Genomic DNA, 20231 nt, shown 5'->3' with positions numbered 1-20231 from the left:
CAGGTGTGCATTTGTACATCAATTGAGGTTTATGAAAGTACTGATAAGTAACACTGTACTATTATAAGTCCTATGTGGTCAAACATGGCGATATGTTTTACAGACGTTCCAATGATTTGAAAATGATCTGCCCGTGAGTTTTAAATGGGTATCATGACACTAGGAACAAGGTTTTAATTACCTCTTTTCAGATGTGGATGAATGTATGTTCAACAATGGAGGGTGCCAGCAGATTTGTGTCAATACCATGGGCAGCTATGAATGTCGCTGTAAGCAAGGCTTTTTCCTCAGTGACAACCAGCACACCTGTATTCACCAAACTGTGGGTAAGGCCTGCGTGTCTGTTTAACTGTCTTCACAAACAGTATCTTTCTTTCCACTATATTCCGAAGTTTGAGAGGCTGTCTCAATGCACACAATTACAGGTTGCCATCTGTTTTGTCTGTCTTTGATATTTGCAAGTGAATTTGCACGAGCACGGTGTAAAGAAATCGAGTGACGATGTCTTGGTTTGAACCCAAACTTCTTTGTCCTTTTTTAACCATATTACAACGTGACACAGTTGGAAAGCTGAAAGACTCCAACATCAGAATGGGTATCCTTTACAGATGCAGCCCTAGCCCATTTGCTGGCGTGTAGATTTCCTCAAAATAAAAATCAATTATAAGCTTCCCTTTTGCCCTGAGAAGGATATGTAAATTGTCAAAGCGCCTGGGAAATCAAAGAGGGCTCCTACTTGAAAGGTGTATGGCAGAGGGGTGGAGCTTAGCAGTGACACAGGCACAGCGGAAAGTTAGGGAGCTAATTTGTAAGTGTTCATGTAGAAGTCTGTGATTGACAGCACAATAGTGGATGATAGCTTTTAAGTTGGGTTCTTTTTCTCTCGTATTGTCTCTAGGATTTTGGTTCTAAAGACCTCATGCTGTGGGAAAGGAGCCCCATGTCTCTCTGAACAAAACAAGTTAATAATTGCAGCACATGATCCTTTGTCCTCTGCATCATAGATGAGAATAAAGCATCTATTTTATGTGTCAGTAACTTTTCAACCAGAAGTATTGTATTTTGTTTTCAATAAATTGACTTTAAAGATACTTTTCCACACTACTGACTTTTCCGGGGTAAAACTACCAGGGGCTTACGGACACATTGCTTAAATTATGAATGCGAAGGATAAATTGGTTCGGTATTCTGGAAGATCCACGGGCAGCAGAGTGGCAATTTGTAACAGTGGAGGTGTCCTAGGTTTTGGGACATTGCAGTCAAACGGCAGTATCAACTGCACCCAATCTGAACTCAATGAGGAGGCAATACTCCCAACCACAAACCACTGCAAAAATCTTATAACTGCTGCTTCGCCTAAAATAGCTTCGAATTGAACAGAGGAAACTTGTCCCCAAGGTAGCAAAACAAACACTGCTGAAAGACTGCTTACAAAATAAAGCTCTTAAACATGTAAGGTAATATTATTTGAAGGCCACTTGAAGTAATGCATCCTCCCTGTGTTGTTTCTTTACTTTCACACAGCATGCCTTTGAGGAAAACCTTCTGCTTGCACTGCAAATGGTCCCTGTCTTTTGTCTTTCTGTTTGGCTTTTTCCTTTGATTTGCCTGAATCAAGGTCTACAGGCCTTTACATTTGAGCTGTGCAGCTGATGGACCTACAGGCACTTATGTGTGGTACAAAGCACATGTCCTAAGGCTCTGGCTTTGTGTGGGCCAGCTCAGATATATTGTCCGAGAACTCGTGCTGAAATGTGTGTCCAAACAAATTTGCGGCTCAAAGCACTTTCAGTGTAATATTTTGAATATAAAATATATTCAATAAAAATTGAACTTTAGGGAAAAGCTTGTGTACAGATAAGCAGTTTTCCGAGGTAGCAGTCATATTCTGAAAAATAAAAATAGTTTTTAATTTAATTACACCATTTTTGGCTTCGCTCTGTGTGCTACTATGATGCAATGAAATTTCATGAGCCAGAGAGAGATGTAACGAGGCTGTAAAAACTCACCATAAGAGCCTTATTTTTCTGCTTGCTTGAACTGAAACATATCGAGATAGTTTTGCTAAATCTAAAAACTGGATTAAGAATCTATATTGTAGTCATTGTCTCACTTTTTCAAAGTACTATTAATTGGTTCTGCATTCCTTTATCAATGCCAGTAGAGCATACAGCTGTCATGTTACGACTTTATTATTTTCATCTTGATTGTGGGCCAGATATTTAACTAGAGAAGCGGCAGTAATTGTGAAAAATTGTTCTGTTTGTAACTTTTCATGCACAAGTTAAAATATTTTAATGAACAATTGTCCTTCACTAAGGTTAGCACATTAGTTTTAGGGAAAGGATAGTTTTCCTTAAAGAAATATCTGTTCTTCAGTGGCTCCTTTTCCACACCTACTCACTCAGAGTCGAAAATGAGAGCATGTAACGTTGGGAAAATATGTAACAACATTTGCAACAATTTCAGCTTCAAATGAATACCTTCCAATCCCAGTCATCACAGGTCATTTTGTTTGGTAGATAGACTATCTTTTAACAACCCACTGGACTGTATGAACTTAAATTATTGTGACTTAAAAAAATTAGAGGGTAGTTAATCAGGTGCATATCTTTCTCATATCTTTTTGGTAAATGTGTTCTAAACAGTCATTTTTAGACTTTTAAAAATCTAGTATAAGTGAGAAAGTGGAATTAATTTTATGAATAAATATATAGTTAAATGTATATTATCTGTTTATACACATAAATGTGTTACTTGTAAGTATGGGGAAATATAAAATATGATTATTAAAGAGCTATTCTTGTTGGGCATTTCTTTCAACATCTTAGGGTGCTTAGGTATTTTTGGTTCATGCCTGTTGTTCACCTTATGTGCCATGTGTCATAATACATAACTGCTGTGGGATCTGCTTGTAAAGATTGTTGTACGTTGGCTTTGTCTGGACTGCAGTTTAGTGCAAAAACATCTCAATTAATGCTCATCGACTGTCAATCCTCTTCTTGTTGCTGCTGCTGTAGGCGTGCATGGGAGAGCCATTTGAGGCTTAATTACTGGTATCAATGCTTAAAAACACTCTTGGAGAAACATGGAGATTTTCTCCAACACAACTGGCAGCATTTCAAATAAGAAAGCAAGATGAATTAATGCTTACGTTTTAAAATTGCTTGGCTATAATGAAAAACGAAATGCCAGCTGCTGTTATTAACTTGTCTGTATATTGCTGATTCTGTACTATGCTGAGGAGAGGGATGATTCTGTGTTCCGATTCTCCTTTCCAGAGGGGCTGAGCTGTATGAACAAAGAGCACGGCTGCACACACATTTGCAAGGAGACGCCGAAAGGAGGAGTTGCCTGCGAATGCAGACCCGGGTTTGAACTCGCCAAAAACCAGAGGGGCTGCATCTGTATGTCAATCCAGCTCTTTATGTTTTTGACATTTAGTGCCAACAGAAACAAAAAAAACACACTGTCTAATCAAAATCTTTGTCCACAAAGAATTGTTGCACATTGAACTTGCTCTGCTGTTTAGAGATGAATGCGTTTTGGGGATTTTGTGTAGTGACCTGCAACCATGGGAATGGAGCCTGCCAACACTCCTGTGAGGACACAGATCTGGGACCGATCTGTCGATGTCACCAGAGGTTCGTCCTGCACTCAGATGGGAAATCATGTGTAGGTAAGAGGTGCCTGTCAGAATATGTCATGATTGACGGTCATGATGCACAGGAAATAATTCAGGGCATTCCCTGAGCCACATGCCAACTCAAAAGTTACACAACAACAACTCAAGTCATTTTGTTGTCATTTTGTGACTTCTCAAAGGTTTTGCAGCAGTATAATCATAATCAGACGATTGAAATTTGACAAATGTTGTCTATCTCTTCATTTCTTTCCCACTGGAAATCTGAGATTGCATTTTGGCCTAACCTCGGTCCGTGTATTCTCTGATATTTTGGGGGAATTTTCATTTAAACATAAAAGGAAACTGCTGTCCTTCCTTATTTACTGTAATAATAAAGGTCTAATGTGTTTTACTGCAAAGAAGTAACCTGCAGTAAAAGCAACCAAAAAAGAACTAAATTGTTTCGTCTCTTAGATTTAAGCAAGAAGGTTAAAAAAAATGCTCTCATTGTCCAAAATGTGTACTTGTGGTTGAGAAATAAAGCAGTTTTCCTGCTCCCTACTCTGAAACTCCTTTCACAGATTATTGCCTCTATTGCCTGCAAGTGAAAGAATGATCTTGATATCTCAACTTTTGAAAATGTTTGTCTCCCTGTTGCAGTCAACTTCCCCTTCACTTCATACACTGACTTTCTTCTAGATAAAATGGCACAGTGTGAGTTTTATCATGATGCCTTTATCTGTAGATGCCTGTGAGGTCTTGATATATCATAATTGTTCCAGTCTAAATTCCACATCATTCAAAAAACATTTTTTGCAGCTATCAGGATAGTTGTATTTGATCTTTAACAAGTGCCTGCTACACTCAAAAATAGAAATTACACCATGGGTATCATAGAAATACATCTGAGAGGACACACAAGAAAACAAGCTTTAAGTCTAACTTCTCTATACATAAAGTATTTATCTATGGCAAAGTTTGCATCATTTAACGGAGGTGAGAAGGCACCTAGTTCTGCTGCTGACCTTTTCCATCAAGCATGTTCTATTCTGACTGGTCTGCACTCATCTTAAAATGTTTTTTTTGTGTGTGTTTTGCATAGATTGCTGAATAGAATAAAAACAAAAATGTGGTATTGAAATTTGCAATGCTTTGTTTAACCTACCAGTTAAAAATCTGTGGTACATTTAGCATGAAAAGCATAACAAAATAACTCTGCAATACTCTTATTTTCACAACTTCCTCGCTTATTATTATGTCACAAATTCTGCAAGTGTGCCTCTGTGTGTTTGTGCGTTTTTGTGCGTGAGTGGGCACATGCAAACGTGCTCTGACCATCTCAGATCTGCCACCTGAGGACGTGTCCCACAGGTGGGGACTCAGGTTCGGCTGACAGCGGCTGTCCTGTTCTCTCCCGTGCTGTAGAGAGAAGCGAGGCTGGAGCAGAGACCTCAGACCACAATGCCACTTTGCTTGCTGACGTGGACAAGCGAGTGAAACGCCGACTGCTCATGGGTATTGCCGTTCTTTCCATTGCATTACCTATTTTCCTGGGCCCTGGACACAGTGTTCCCAGATTCCGCCCTGGCAGTCACTGGGTGCCGCACTCACATCATAATCCTGTCACCAAATAGCCTAGATTATACTACGCCTTTTGTCTTAATCTTCTACTTCCTGTGGGCTCAAAGAGAATGCATAACAATGCAAATGTTTAAGCATTTGCATTTGCAAAGTAAGAACTAGATGTGTTGCAAAGGCTCGATAGTCTTAATAATTTCTGGTTGTATTCAGTGTTTTCTTTATTGCTCCAGCTAAATCTTTCTGTTGTAGGAGGGAAGAGGGCATTCCTAAGTGTTTTTTGAAGCAAACTGCGAAATGGCAGAGAGCCACCTCTAACTCCACTAAGTTTTTTTTGTGTGAATATTTGGACCATGACATGGGGCCAGTGTGGCAAATTTCACATGTTTTTGTACAAATCACATGGGGTGAAGTGGTGGCTTTTCGGCACAACACTGTCAGTCTTGTGGTTATAGGAACCCTTAGCGAAAAGAAAAATAAACTTAATTTCTCACTTGAACTGTTTCTGTACAGTATCAAATATAAGTCTCTTTGCACAGTAGTTTAATAGTGTGCTATTTTCCTCAAAAGATTAAAAAGTAGTTATCATCTGTTAATTAATTGATCACATGTGACTGATGTATTAAGTTTATGTTAACTTGCAGCACAGGCAGGGTGTGAACTGGAAATCTCCTTAGAGCAATTCCTAACAATCTCTCTATTTAAATGGAAACAGCAATACTATTTTTATATTTTGGGGTTAGAAAGAAACAGCATTGATAAGTGCATTTCAAACCACAATAAATGTAAAATGTACACAGTAACTTGTAAAACCTCCAATTCACATCACAAAATAGACAAAGGTTCCAGGAATGCATATCGCCACATTGCATGTTCTGTGATTAAGAATGAGGCAGCAAAACGTCTGGTGAGATGAAGTAGCCCTATTACATTGTAAGAGCAGGCTTGTGAATACATCTCTTGAAATCCAATATAAATATTACTCTCAACTTTGAGACCGTTTTGCAGACAAATACCACTCACTTGTCATCTCTGCATACAGATCATTTTGAAACATTTCTGCAATGAGCTGCTGCACAACCTGTACTGATTTGCTTGCATTACATTAGTCATTACAGTGACTAGTGAGCAGGAAGGGCCGTTTCACATCACAATTCATGTGAACTGTCGACAACATGGCGACTATCCAGTACGTTTCACAAAGTCGATTTTTTGTGTAACTTGGAATTTGTCAAATATAGCGACACCATCAATTAATTTGTTTTTTTACCAAGATTTAATAATAGGTCTGAGAAATCAGGACTGCAGCTCCCCTTTGACAAATGCCACTAAGAGCAAGAAAAAAATCCCCCTGTTGATTTCGCTCTTGTCCAATGAAGCAGTGCCTTCCCTGGCGGGGTCTCAGAGTCCAATGGCAGGTGTCCCGTGTTGTTTTCAGAAACCTGTGCTGTGAACAATGGGGGCTGCGATCGCACTTGCAAAGATACGTCCACTGGCGTCCGCTGTAGTTGTCCCGTCGGATTCACGTTGCAGCCGGATGGGAAGACCTGCAAAGGTTAGATCGTAACTTCCAGCAAATTGCTCTCACATGTAAACCTTCCTGGCAGTACCAGAAGCCTCATTGGGCATCTGATCTCCATATCGTACCGGTTGTGTAAATTTACAAGTCTGTAGTGGACTGGAATTGAAAATAACCCAATCTTGTCCAGACTTAAAACCTTAAAGGAGAATTTGGTAAGATTATTTTATAGTATAACACGACCTAATGACACAGTTCTGTCCCGGAGTTTCACTGTCAAAAACAGGTTTGACATTTCTTTCAGACATTGACGAGTGTGAGTTCAGTAACGGAGGCTGTGACCAGTTCTGTAGAAACACAATTGGCAGTTTTGAGTGCAACTGCAAGAAAGGATTTAAGCTGCTAACAGACGAGAGGTCTTGCCAAGGTAAATGAAAGTGTTGTTTTCTGTTTTGTTTATGAAAAATAAAAATTGTTGTCCACCTTCCTGAAAGGGCTCTGCTGTAAGATCGTTGTACAAAAGTACAAATCCTACACATACAAAGGGTTGTTTAGGTTGTCTATACCGTGTTATCCACACTGGGATGTGGATAACATAGGATGGACTTTGAGCAGGACCAGTACTGACTTGTAGGATTCCTTTGTAGATCTTTAACTTGCAGTTTTATAAAGCTCAACTTTAAATCTGAAAAGAATTTCCTTAAAACACAGATGTGTCCCCTGATAGGAGGATGAACACAATGCAAAACAGATTGCAGTCCTATCTGTTGTTCTCCACTGGGAATGGAAGTGACTCATAATTCGCTTTCTTTCCAGATCAAAAAGATAATATCGCAACCTAACAGGCCAAGTGAAAGAATTACACCCCTGATTAGTGAGACTTCTGAAGCCAGATGTTGTCTGTCCTGGAGGGTGAACAGGTTCTTTAAAAAGCCCCAGAACTGTCAATCTTAAAGAGTCAGACTTCAATAGGGGCATATTTATTATGGGGAATAAAATGCTTACTTTTTTCAAAATACTGTTCACTTTGCCTTAACCAATCCTTTTACAGCTTGTAATTCTGCCTTAGAGGCACAAAATTGGAAAGACTTTACAACTTTGCGTGGCCAAGGAAAATCTTTTAACTTTTTGAACATTGAGACGTTCAAATATTAATTTAAAACAAAAATGAAATGGAGAACTTATGTCTGAAAAAATGTCAATACCTGCTGAATCTAGCGCTTTTTTACACTTTAGGAAAGAAAATTCTGTGACGCCCCTCTTTTTGAATTGCAGATATCGACGAATGCTTTTTTGAAAGGACATGTGATCACACTTGTGTGAATTATCCAGGAAGCTTTGAGTGCGTGTGTAACAAAGGCCACATGCTTTACGGCTTGGCTCATTGTGGAGGTAATCACAAAAATCACCAGAACTGACGAGATAAACAAGCTTTCGCACCTGGTAAAACTGTACCGTCGAGGTCTCAGCAGCCAAAAAATCACTCATTTACATATGAACATCCTCATCATTTCTAATGGACAGAATTTTTAATGAAATATCAACTTAAACTGTAAAGTGACATATTATCACATAACATGTGATACCTATTTTACCAGTACCTATTTTTCAAATGAAGGCTCCAGAAATGCATTTCATCTTAAGGATAAAGCCAACTTCTAAAGCAGTGCCTAAGCATGATTTCTAAGTGTGATATCCAATTTATGAAGTTGGACCAATAACCAATTTCTTATTCTGTGAATGGTATCTAAAAATCCCAAGGCGTTTCAGTAGAACTTAAATGTTGCTCTGAAAGCGGCACGATGCATGATGCACAACCTTAAAGGAACAGGAGTGACAGAAAATCAAATACAGATCTGTTTCTTCTCAGATATTGACGAATGCAGTGTGAACCATGGGGGTTGTCAGCATTCCTGTGAGAATACCATTGGAGGATACGAGTGCCACTGCAACCCAGGCTACAGGCTTCACTGGAACAAGAAGGACTGCATTGGTAAGATTTGGTAGAGCTGTCCGGTTCTGGCTAGGCTGGGTGTTGTGTTTTTATCGATCTGCACATGGGCACATTGCTTTTATTTTTTTTAAAAAGCCTTTTTTTCTGAATCTGGGGGGGGTTTAAAACAGGAGATACTTTGGCGGTCTTTCGCTTTCCCCTTTCTCCCTTGTGCTTTTGCTAAACGGAAATGGATCCCCTGTCTTCTTGATGTGTCTGCTTCATGGGTACGTGGGATTTTGGGATGAATCTCAGCATATCCCTGAGCTGCCTGTGATGCACTGCAGCGCTTTCCAAGTCTCCTTCCTCTCCTGTCTTGGCATTAATGTTCGGTGCCTCTTGAGTTTGTTGTATTTTTTATCCCGTTTAGAAGCAGAAGGTTTTCCAGCAGCTAAAGCGCCTTCTAAACCCATATTAAACTGCAGCAAACAGGAAGGCAGTGATTGCTGTTTTTTGACATGCCAGTCTCAAGTGCACATCTCCTCTGGTAAGATGCACCTTTCTGTTCTCCTAGTATTTTTACCTGGAGCCAGTTACCTTATAGCTGTATAAATGACTGGTCCTTTTTTCATGCCTCTTTGTGTTTTTCAGGTCCAGAAGATTCCTATACACTGACCTGCGGAACACCTTTATCTTGTGTCAGCAGAGGGCAAGGAAATGGAAATCACTATAATTGTGTGGGCAAGTACATTTCTACATCATGAGTTCTTCTGTGTTCATACACATACATGTATAATTTAATTTGTGTTAACCAACGGAACAATCATTTAGTTTTTGTCCTTCCTGGTATGTTTTTTCAGTGATTCAGTTTATGGTGGTATTGAGTATTCTGTCATATAAAAACTACAGAATTTACAATGCATCCAGAATTCTGTGTTTTCATTAATCTTTTATCATATACCGATTAGCAGGACTTGTTTATTTAGTTTAATTGTTTCTCCAGGAATAGATTCTACAAGCATTCCACGAATTAAGACAACTGCCACTTTTAAATCCAGTTCTGGAAAGTGCACTTTAAACAGAAGTCAAGAGAAGCTTCAGGAGGGCTTGAGTGCTGCTCTCTCAGGTATGAAGGACCTTGCAATAATTTCCTTTTTGATATGGCCTGAACACAGCTCCAGAATTGAGCAGAACATAGAGATTTCATGGAGGCTTTCTGAAAATCAGCTAGAAATGAGCAGAAAATGAGAGAGGAATAGTGTTTAAAACTGGGATACTTTGGATGTTGCACACCTGTGACATTAGAAAATGAAATTAGCCATGGTGTGCCTTTCATTGAGACCCTGCCCAACCATCAATCAAATCAGCTTCCAATCGTGGGATTATATTGGTGTCTCAAACACCTGGGCATTGTGCTACATCATTTTTAATGTTATTTCAAAGGACATAGAAGTTTGACCCCCCAAAAAAGGAAGCTCATATTGGTCACACTGCTTTTTTCTCAAAGCTGTCGACAATAAACAGGGAAAAGAAGGAAGCACTGGAGGTTTCTCAAAGTTGAAATAGATCAAATCTGTTTCTCCATCTGTTAGAAAAAATGACATAGTCTTAAGTGTGCTGAAGTAAAGAATTTAGTTTTCTGAACTGCCTGTTAATGGCATGTGGTCACAGCAGTGCCTCTCTAGGACTTGTAACTGGGAATTGTCCTTATATTATCATTGCTTTGAAAGAATGCTATTGCAGGTCTGCTTGCATTCCATTTTCCCAGATCATGGAGTTGTCATGTATGACGTGTAAAACCTGGTTTCTCTTAGGGACATACAGGCACCTAGCTGTGAGCTTGGAAACTGAAAATCTTTAAAGAATCTTTAAAGACCATGCTCTTCACACTGAAGAGGGGTTTTGAAAGTAAATCTTTAAAAACAATTGTATAAGATTAACAATATTCTGCTCACAAACCAAAGCCCCTTTAGAATGAATTGCAAGGTATATTTGTATAGAACTCACATCAATTTGTCTAATTTACTGGGTCTCAGTCATACTTACAGGTACTTATACAGTATATATGTTTACAATTTGTGATATGTCTTATCACCCTGTAACAGAAACAAGGCTATTAACTCCTTCTATTGCAAGATATTGTCATATTCGTTCAATACCACATTTAGTGTAAAACATCATTTAACAAAAGTTACTCACCAGTGCTCCCCTTTCTAAATGTATCGAATACTTATTCATCTTAACCCCTGGTAGTTAAAATGTCCTTGGGCGTGAGCTATTCCTACATAAAATTCTGACGCCGCATGTGTGTATGTTGTTTAACCCGCACAGACAGAAAAGCCCCCTACACCGAAAACGTGCAGTTCAGCTTCGTCAGCCTGCAGTGTCATTCTGTGAGCAAAAAGTCACAGAACCGCCAGGGGAGGAAGGCCGGAGAGGAGGAAGGGTCGTCCATTACTGCGGAGTTTGAGCTGGAAATGAACCTAGAGGAGGTAACAGGTTGGTTTGCCTCTGTTCCTGAGGTGGCACCTGCTTCCTTTCTCAGCTCTCGGTTCTCGTGTTGCTCCTGCTTCTCTTCTTCTCTCAGAGCCAAACTAGCAACAAAAAGTATCTCCTGTTTTGGTGTGGTTGCCCCGAGCGTGACGGCACCAGGCCGGCTTTGCCAGGGAGTGGTGTCGGGCCTGATGGGCTTGTTGACGTCCGCGGGGCCTCGTCGGGAGTTGTGTCTCGCTCGTTCTTTGGGGTGGCTGTTTGTTATCGGGAGCTCTTCTCTCTGCAGAATCGTGCGACCTGGGCTGCGTGCGCAGGCGGTCGGAGAAGAGGCTCCGGAAAACCATCCGGACTCTGAGGAAATCCATCAACCGGGAACAGTTCCACCTGCACTTCTCTGGGATGGAATACGAGCTGTCAAAGAAGCTGACCAAGCCTTTGGGTTTGCCCGAGCAATGTGGGACTGGCCAGGTGCTGGTGGACAAGAAATGTGGTAGGAGACCCGCTGTACTCTCTATAACCATGCATGACAATCTCGTTTTCCACCTGCTATGTACAGTAGTAGTGTAGTTTTCCAGTCAAAATGAGATGACTTGTTTATTTCTTCTTGCTTCACAGTGTTGTGTGGTATTTCATTCACATCTTATATTGAATTGATTTGCTTTAGTTATTCATATATAGGGCGATAGGATGTTTCGAAGCGTGCCCTAAGGCTAAAATGAAGAAAAAGGTAAAAATATATTTATGGAATTTTGACAGTCATGGTGAGACAAGCATAGTTAGATTTTAAAAATGATTGAGAAATTCCTAGGGTGATAGGTCTCCATTTTTGGGGTTAAATCCACTTTACTGAAAACTTTAAACAATTTATTGAGTGGGTTTTGCATGAGTTTCTGAATAATAATGAAGAAAACCAAGACATTTGTCAAACCTGCTCTGTCTAGTTTGACAATGCACAGTTGTCCATTTTATTTAGCAAGAGAGTGAGGTCTTTAAAAGACATAAAAAGTGTCTGAGAGGCCTAGACTGACCTGCAGTTTAAAGAACTGTCCTTAACCTCAAGACACCCTCATCCGAACCTGACTTTGGCCACAATATTTAAAGAAATCTGCTGTTCAGACTTGCAGTGGACTATTGTCTGTTTTACAAAGCTCCACCCTTGAGTGGGAACAATTAGTGTCTGTAGTGAATAAGGGGGTCCTGTTATCACGATGACAGTGAGGGGCTGGGAGATGGCCATGAGTTGTTTTTGAGGAGGGGGTAGTTGAAGAAAGTCCCAGCTCTCCTTGATTTTTGTTCAGTATTCAGAATTGATTCTCTTGGCTAGAAAATGTCTTTCAGTCTCTGCGCTCAAATCAGAAACCTACACACCTTTGAGAGGCCTAGTTTTGCTATTAGTATTAATTCATTGACTTTAAAAATGTAAGATCATTTGAAAATGAAGATAATACACCTACATGAATATAAAACCCATTTTGTAAGTCCATTTTGTTACCAAATAATGTTAAAAGTCCCTGGATTGGAGAACACTGCTAAACGCTCACTTAGCTTATAGAGCTTCAGCTTTTTGTCATCATGAGGGGTTTTACACATCTATTAACTTTTATGATTTTGTTTTGTTTCCCAGACTTGAATTAGGAGGTGTGAACAGTTTTCCCTTCAAATAACCCGTATCTACCAAGTATTAAATTACAGAAAACCCAAACAGAAATTCCTGGCTTCAGACTGCTGTCATCTGAGTAACTGCTTCTCGGTATTTGCAATATGATTACGTAGAAACAATAGTGTGGCAGGAGCAGTTTAAGAGGAGCGCACTATGAGTAACCCCCTGCCTAAAAAAAGAGACGCCATGTTTTGTCTTTCCTACCACCACCTCCCCCTCTCTCCTCTGACAGAGTGCTGTTTAATCTTTTCAGTTTACCCAGTCTACTGTAAATCACATCGGGGAGTGTTCTCATTCCTAATGTCATGGCTGAACCCTTTCGTCAAGTCGGTAAACTTTTAACAGTCCTGTAGCTTTAAATAAGACTTCCTTGAGGCACAAAATATCTCCTTCTATAATTATAATCTCATAGAAGTTGAAAATTGAGAGATAAGAGGGCTATTTTGTATAATTACTGCCACTAAAATGAACGTCTTGAGCTATAATGCTGTAAAAATGACTCAAACTGTGTCCCACGTACAGTTGATACTGTTCTGTGAAAGGAAGGCCCAGAATGCCCCAAGGGCATGTTGTTGGAAGAAAAATATCTTGTGTTTGAGATCTGACCATTACGAAATAGCTAAGGTTGGCATTTTATAACCGGAGGTTTCAATCTTGTGCCACTCTGAGCTTTGGGCGAAATGTATTGACTCAACAGGAAAACATCACAGTTTCAAATCGACAAAAACAGCGTGAAAATTTAAGACCTTTTTCATAATTTGGTTTAGATGTTTGTTTTTGTATGGGAGACATTTACACCACTGTTGATACAACCAGGCTCTTTAAGAGGTAAATTCCTTCTACACATGTCTACACAGCATGACCCCAGCCAGTGAACTGTTCAGAAGAATTGACTTCGGCGACACCATGGGAATCAATTTGCATCAGCTGTTTGTAGCTCTTCTTGAGAAGTGGAGAAGCGATTCTGATGGAGAAAATGAGGGAAAATCAGAAACCTGGCCTCTTTTATTGGGTTCACCTCCTTACCACTGTGATACCATAGTGTTTGTCCATGTCATCAAATAGGCAAGAGCTAAGGAGCTGAATGGAGGTGAAAGGTCCTTTAAACTTCTTTGTGGCCATCAATTCGAAGACTCTATAGGATCTCCTTTTTGCATTTGAAAGGCTTCAAGGTTTTTTTTTTTCCAGCAAATAAAAACGGTTGGAGACAATACGATGGTGGCTCTTAACGGTCATTCATGATAAACAAAAGACCCCAAAAATGAACTCCTCTTGAGAGAATTACATTTTCTTTCTTCTGAGGTAAATCAAGCAATTTGCGAAGGCACAAATGATGGCTGTTCGGTTAACCCTTTGTGAGACTCTCATCATTTCCATGTGCTTTCACTGAAATGGCACATTATTGGTGACACTGGCCATAATTTATTGAACTGTGTAAAGTCTTCACCAATGTGTGGCTATGTGCATAGCACAGCAATTACGCTTCTGATTAAATTAAACTTAGATTATGTTGTAAGTCCTATTTTCAAAGAAATATTTCTCTTATGTTGACAATGTAATAATAGTTACAACTATTTACATCAGTTTTTTAACTGGAGATGTTTACAAGATTCCCAATAGTCTTCCTTTCTTAATAGTGATTATTATTACTTTAATTAGAGCAGTAGTAGTGTATACTTTTATTTATTCATATTTCATATTAATGAAGTTCCAGCTCTTGAGGACAAATGAAATCCTTTTTCCATATTACCTTCTAAAAGTGGTGGTCTCCATTTAGCAGGCAAATCAAAATGATTTTTCTTTTATTTTTTTATGATTGTCATGATCATTAAACATCTTCCAAAGTGAAGTCAAATAGAAAAGATGACAGATCCACAATGCTGTGCTGCTTGAAGGATATTCAAGCTGTCCTTCAAATGAGAAATTCTATGTCCTTTTAAATGAGAAGTTATTAGATATTTTCTGCTGCTACTGTGTTGGGGAAAATAATTTCTTAAGGTGAACTTAACACTCCATGGAAATGAGTACTAATGTGATTTACACAGTCCATTTGAAAGTCTTGTATTTAATTTATCAATTTATGATCTGATCTTGTTAGAAATCAGTAGCAAATCCAGGCTGCACTGGGTCAGTATAGTGAGTCCAGGGATGTGATACTGTCATCGAAAACCAGGCTCCAATCTGAAGTGGTGTTTGTGGACCAGTGTGTAGTGCTCTGTCCTCTGTGCCACAATTTACCAAACTATTTCCTGAATATTATGACTGGGGACACTGCCGCAGGAGGTGACATCCTCTAGTTGTAACATTAAACCAGGATAACCCTAGTGTTCCAAACAAATTCCAGTCTGACTTTCCTTGAGTAACCCTTTAATCCAGTGGGTAAAGGAATTTCTCATCTCTCTGCATGATCTGCTCTTTAGTGGATCTGTTGGTGCATAGAATCAGGAGGATGAAGGTCTCCTATATAGAAGGTCTGTGGGACAAATCAAAGAAAAGCGCTATATAAATCTTGGGGATCATTCATTATTATGATTGTGCAGTGCAAGAGCAAGTTCTGTCAGAATAAACACACTTTGATTTCACTGTTCTTTTACAGGTTCATTGCTTATTATGGTAAAAAGACTTACACATTTATGTGACGACACATCATGTTTTTTAATTGTTAAAATGAAAAAGTTGTTGGATGTTGATCATGGAAGTGTCTTTGAAAAAGCCTGGGTTCCTTATCTTTTTAGCATTTGTTTATTTATATATATATACAGTATATCCCGCTACCAGTCTTACAAACATGCTCGTTTGTCAAATGAGAGTGCCTGTTTCTCACCTTTCACCCCATTCAACACAAGTCTCTTTGCCCCTGCCAGTCAGCTGCAGTGTTGGGTCGTACTATGATGGCGAGCAGGGGAGGTGTGTTCCGTGTCCCCCTGGCATGTACCAAGATGAGGAAGGGCAGCTCTCATGTGAAGTGTGTCCAGGTCCTGAGATGACGGGGCACTCGCGGCCTGTGGGGGCTCGTAACATCTCCGAATGTGGAGGTGAGGTACTGTTTGGAAACATGAGGGAAATTTCCAAATCTGAATCGGATTAGACCACCAAGATGCTTCCCTGCTTTTAAAGTAAATGGTATTTTAGATATGTTTAGGAAGCTTCGATGTTCTGATAAAGAGCTCAGAAACAGATGTTTGTAAAGATTAAAAACCTGAAGGCGCTGCAATGCAGGCCCGTTTTTATAATGGCACAATTCAGACTGAAATGTGCCAAAGTGATATGTTTTTTTAAACACTCTTATCTGTGCTCTGTTAGTTCTTAAACAGATTGAATCACTTCCTCACGATAGACTAAACACAACAGTAACGGAGATTGTCACTTTTTAAACAAACCCACACAGAGTAGCGAGTAAAAGAGAACTGATTTAGAGTGTGATCTGCAAAGGAACGAGTTGAATTTAATTCCATGCTGAGCTGTAAAAGGAAGCAACTGGTGTGTTTCACTGTATTTCACTGGATTTGCCTTGTCCTTGTTCCTTTCCAGAGCACACTCTGATGCTGTTCCCTGTTCAAACTCCTAGGAGGGTTAACATCACTGTCATTGCTATCTCACAGTTTTGTTTGAAATAGCTTCTGAATTTAATCAGTTCTGTCAGATTCTTGAAAGAAAGATGTATTTCACTTGGGTTAGAAGTTAAAGCTTTGCTTTTTAAAGCAGTTTTGTCTCTGTACAATTGTATCACGTTTTGATGATAGATAAATCATCAAAATACAGGCCTTAAAGATGATGTGCATAGTCCTTAAATTTTGTTTTATGAAGTAATTCTTAATGTTAAGATTTAGTTTTTTGTATTTAACTGCACTATAAGAATGACATTGAACCTATTCAGTTTCTAAGTTAACCAATGCGTGACAGGTTAGTTAAGGGTCAATTTACGGTAATTTGTATTGATATGAAATCAACCTTTGACTGGATTGTAAAAGTATTCAAAAATATTAAATCTGGATATTTTATAGTTATGAATTAGTTCAGTATTACCTAGTTCCATACTAATTTTGAAAATGTATTACTGCCCTTTAAACTACAGTATATCTAGGCTTACTTAAATAAACTCACACTCCTTTGTGACATTGGTATGACTCACAACTGAGACATTAAAAGTCATCCAATAAGCAGGGAGAAGTGACACATAGAGAATTGCAAAATATACTTCAGGTTTGGTAATGGTACCAAACAAGTGCTCAAGTACATTTTCAAATCTATGCAATAAAAAATGCCTGACAATGACATACTGTAAGTCAATCTAATAATTTCACAGGAAATACTCCACTAAAGCAGTTGTTCCCAGTCCTGGTGCTCATGACCCACGCACCTGTTGGTTTTCCAGCCGAGCTGGAACACAAGTTACACAATCAGTTTCATGATCAACCCCTTCATTGACTTAATATTAAGGTGAATTTTGAACTGTTTGCTCCCTCCTCTTAAACGTGTTGGAGCTTTGACCCTTGTGCTCGTGACTAGAAACAAAATGCAAATATTCAATTAAGGCAACTTCTTAGATCAGGTAAGGTGTGTGGAGCACCAGGACCAGGGTTTTGAACCACTGCACTGAAGTATAACTTGATATAATGAGCCCCTTCCTATAACTACACATCGTGTCTGTTCGTAAAATTCCTGAGATCTGACTCACTGCTGCCCTCACCCTGCGAGTCCTTGCTTAATTTGACCTGCCTGATCTTCCGCTCCAGGGCAGTGTCCTCCTGGCCAATATTCTTACGACGGATTCCTGCCGTGCCAGCCCTGCCCACTGGGCACCTACCAACCCGACGTGGGGCGCACTTCCTGTTTCCCTTGTGGAGGAAGCCTAGTCACCAAGCATGATGGAGCAGAGTCCTTCCAGGACTGTGAAACAAAAGGTCTGTTGGTCAAGCAACTGCAGTGGGGTTTTTTTTTCTCCTCTTCACATTTTCCGTCACGACTCTGAAGCTTGAGGTAATATTTTAAGCTTCAAACCCGAGTGTAATCCGATATCCCTTGGTGGGATGCTCCCAGATTTGATTGGATTCGGCACTTCACTGCAGCTTGTGCTATTTCTCATCTCCTTCAATAAAATCACAGACATTATGTTGGAGTGCAGTGCTGCCTGTGAATAGCTTCCGGTCTTCTCATTTAAGTCCTCCAGCTGTCCATTCCACGTATTACTGTGGGAGCAGTGCTGGCCCCTGGATGAACAAATGATCAACGGCACGTGAGGCTGAGAATTCAAAACAAGACCACAGAACAGGAGCGCTTTGTTTGCAGAGTTACACCTTGGAATTTGTGGAAAGGCATAAATCAGTTTTATGTTTTGAACAGAAAAGAAATGGACAAAGTAAGGCTGCACTTTCGCCCTTGAATGGTACCAGATGGTACCAGGGCAGGGGTGCACAGCTCCTACCTTTAGAAGATCTTGAATAACTAATTAAGTAATTCGTTGCTAAGTTGAACAAATGTAAAACTTTCTCTTTTTTTAAAACATTTCGTCATACAAAAGCAAAGCATTTCATTTCAGGATGCCAATAAAATGTAGAGTAATCCCTTCATAAGGTTTGTTATTCTGGCTTATCGAAACGATTAAACGTTTCCACACACAAACAAGGTTAAAACCTTTAATTATGTTCTGTGAAGTCGGGTTTAAACTGCAGCCACTTTCTGTTTGACAAAGGTTCCTGCATCTATCAATGACTTAGCTGAGGATTTTCATCCTGTGTGTGGGCCAGAATTTAGGCCTTGGGCTGTGCTGAGAAACCTCCATTTCCTTACTGTTGCCACCGTCTCCTGTTTCAACAGTTCAGTGCTCACCGGGCCACTTCTATAACAGCACCACACACAGGTGCATCCGTTGCCCGATAGGGACGTACCAGCTGGAGTTTGGGCAGAATTACTGTGTGGCCTGTCCAGGAAACACCACCACCGATTTTGATGGATCAACCAATATAACACAGTGCAAAAGTAAGGCGGATGTTCTTTTGTATTCAAGCATGACCTGTGGCGTAATGTACAGAAACTAAGCAAGTACTAACCAGTAGCAATTTACAAACATCAACTAACCCTTCTTAAATACATTTGAGCAAGCCTGAGCATACAACAAAGCTTGCTGTGTATTCTGGAGTTGTCAGAAGTTAGCAGCACCCTGTAGAAGGTCAGTATTTGAAAGAATTTTTACTGCATTTCACAGACAGGCACTGTGGTGGAGAACTGGGAGATTTTACTGGCTACATTGAGTCACCAAATTACCCTGGCAACTACCCAGCAAATATTGAATGTACGTGGACTATAAACCCCCCACCAAAGAGAAGAATTCTTCTTGTTGTTCCTGAGATCTTTCTCCCCATTGAGGATGAATGTGGAGACTATTTAGTTATGAGGAAAAGCCGTAAGTATTGTCCTGTCCACATTGCAGGCTTAAAAATGCGTACAACTGCAAAGCAGCATTAAAATAATTTCAGAATGCCCCCAGCAAGGGTGTTAGTTTACATTTTTCTAGGGAAAGCTGTCAATATAATATTAAGAAACATCAATGACAAATTTTTAGATTGTTGTACCTCATTACTTCCTTCAAAGTAAGAAATGTGTTTCCAAAAAATGGTCTCACCACAATTTCACAAACACAGTCACAAATGTTTTTCCTTTTTGTTCTCCTTCACCAGAGCAGTGTACACATTTAGACAGCAGAGACATATGACTCTTCTACAATGTGGCCTTGGAGCACAGCAGTAAAACAACACAAAATACAAATTGGGATATCTCCATTACACTCTAACACTAACTTAGTCACACAGAGGTGTGACCTGAAGATGTGTGCATCCATAAAAAATATTAGTTCACAATATTTTAGCAAAAAAAAAAAGCTGAAATGTACGTATTTGATTATTTTATTATTATGTTTTTTACAGCTTCCTCAAACTCTGTGACGACGTACGAGACCTGTCAGACATACGAGCGCCCTATAGCTTTCACTTCTCGGTCCAAGCGATTATGGATCCAGTTTAAATCCAATGAAGGAAACAGTGGAAAAGGCTTTCAGGTGCCCTATGTTACGTATGATGGTAAGAATACTTTTCTAATGACAGAAGCTATGTTAATTTTGTTGCCTATTGAAGATAATAATCAATAGCAGTGTGGAGTTCTAACATGGTATCAACTGCTTTTGCTCACAGAGGACTACCAAGAACTCATTGAAGATATTGTCCGAGATGGTAGATTATATGCATCAGAAAATCACCAAGAAATACTGAAGGTATTGATTTATTTTACATGTATATTCTCCTATATTAAGCTCTTTTTATGGTGTCTTTATTGTTTTATGTAAGGTAAAATAGAAATATACTTATTCTATTTTTATAGTAATTTAAAGTAAGACCGACTTCATGTTGGTCTCTGAAAATGCCTTTCA

The 20231-nt window shown here is 39.5% G+C and overlaps 1 protein-coding gene across 2 annotated transcripts in view; it reads left to right on the top strand.

Annotated features, from left to right (window-relative positions):
• scube2 (signal peptide, CUB domain, EGF-like 2) overlaps positions 1-20231 on the top strand; it is a 28168-nt gene that overhangs the window by 3487 nt on the left and 4450 nt on the right. The window contains exons 4-22 of one of the 2 annotated variants that reach the window (XM_088612027.1): positions 192-326; positions 3282-3407; positions 3563-3679; positions 5051-5140; positions 6642-6758; positions 7027-7149; positions 7998-8114; positions 8593-8715; positions 9086-9202; positions 9307-9396; positions 9659-9781; positions 10987-11154; positions 11435-11638; positions 15673-15843; positions 17545-17712; positions 18626-18787; positions 19014-19211; positions 19732-19884; positions 19996-20075. In XM_088612027.1, the coding sequence (XP_088468153.1) occupies positions 192-326; positions 3282-3407; positions 3563-3679; positions 5051-5140; positions 6642-6758; positions 7027-7149; positions 7998-8114; positions 8593-8715; positions 9086-9202; positions 9307-9396; positions 9659-9781; positions 10987-11154; positions 11435-11638; positions 15673-15843; positions 17545-17712; positions 18626-18787; positions 19014-19211; positions 19732-19884; positions 19996-20075 (2582 nt within the window). The remainder of the gene's footprint in view (positions 1-191; positions 327-3281; positions 3408-3562; positions 3680-5050; positions 5141-6641; positions 6759-7026; positions 7150-7997; positions 8115-8592; positions 8716-9085; positions 9203-9306; positions 9397-9658; positions 9782-10986; positions 11155-11434; positions 11639-15672; positions 15844-17544; positions 17713-18625; positions 18788-19013; positions 19212-19731; positions 19885-19995; positions 20076-20231) is intronic. The other variant, XM_088612028.1, reaches the window with a different exon arrangement.

The sequence above is a fragment of the Lepisosteus platostomus genome, chromosome 18, assembly GCF_059453375.1.
Source record: "Lepisosteus platostomus isolate fLepPlt1 chromosome 18, fLepPlt1.hap1, whole genome shotgun sequence".
NCBI lineage: Eukaryota > Metazoa > Chordata > Actinopteri > Semionotiformes > Lepisosteidae > Lepisosteus > Lepisosteus platostomus.
Note: the sequence above shows the minus strand (reverse complement) of the source record. Positions and strands in the feature narration are given on the sequence as shown.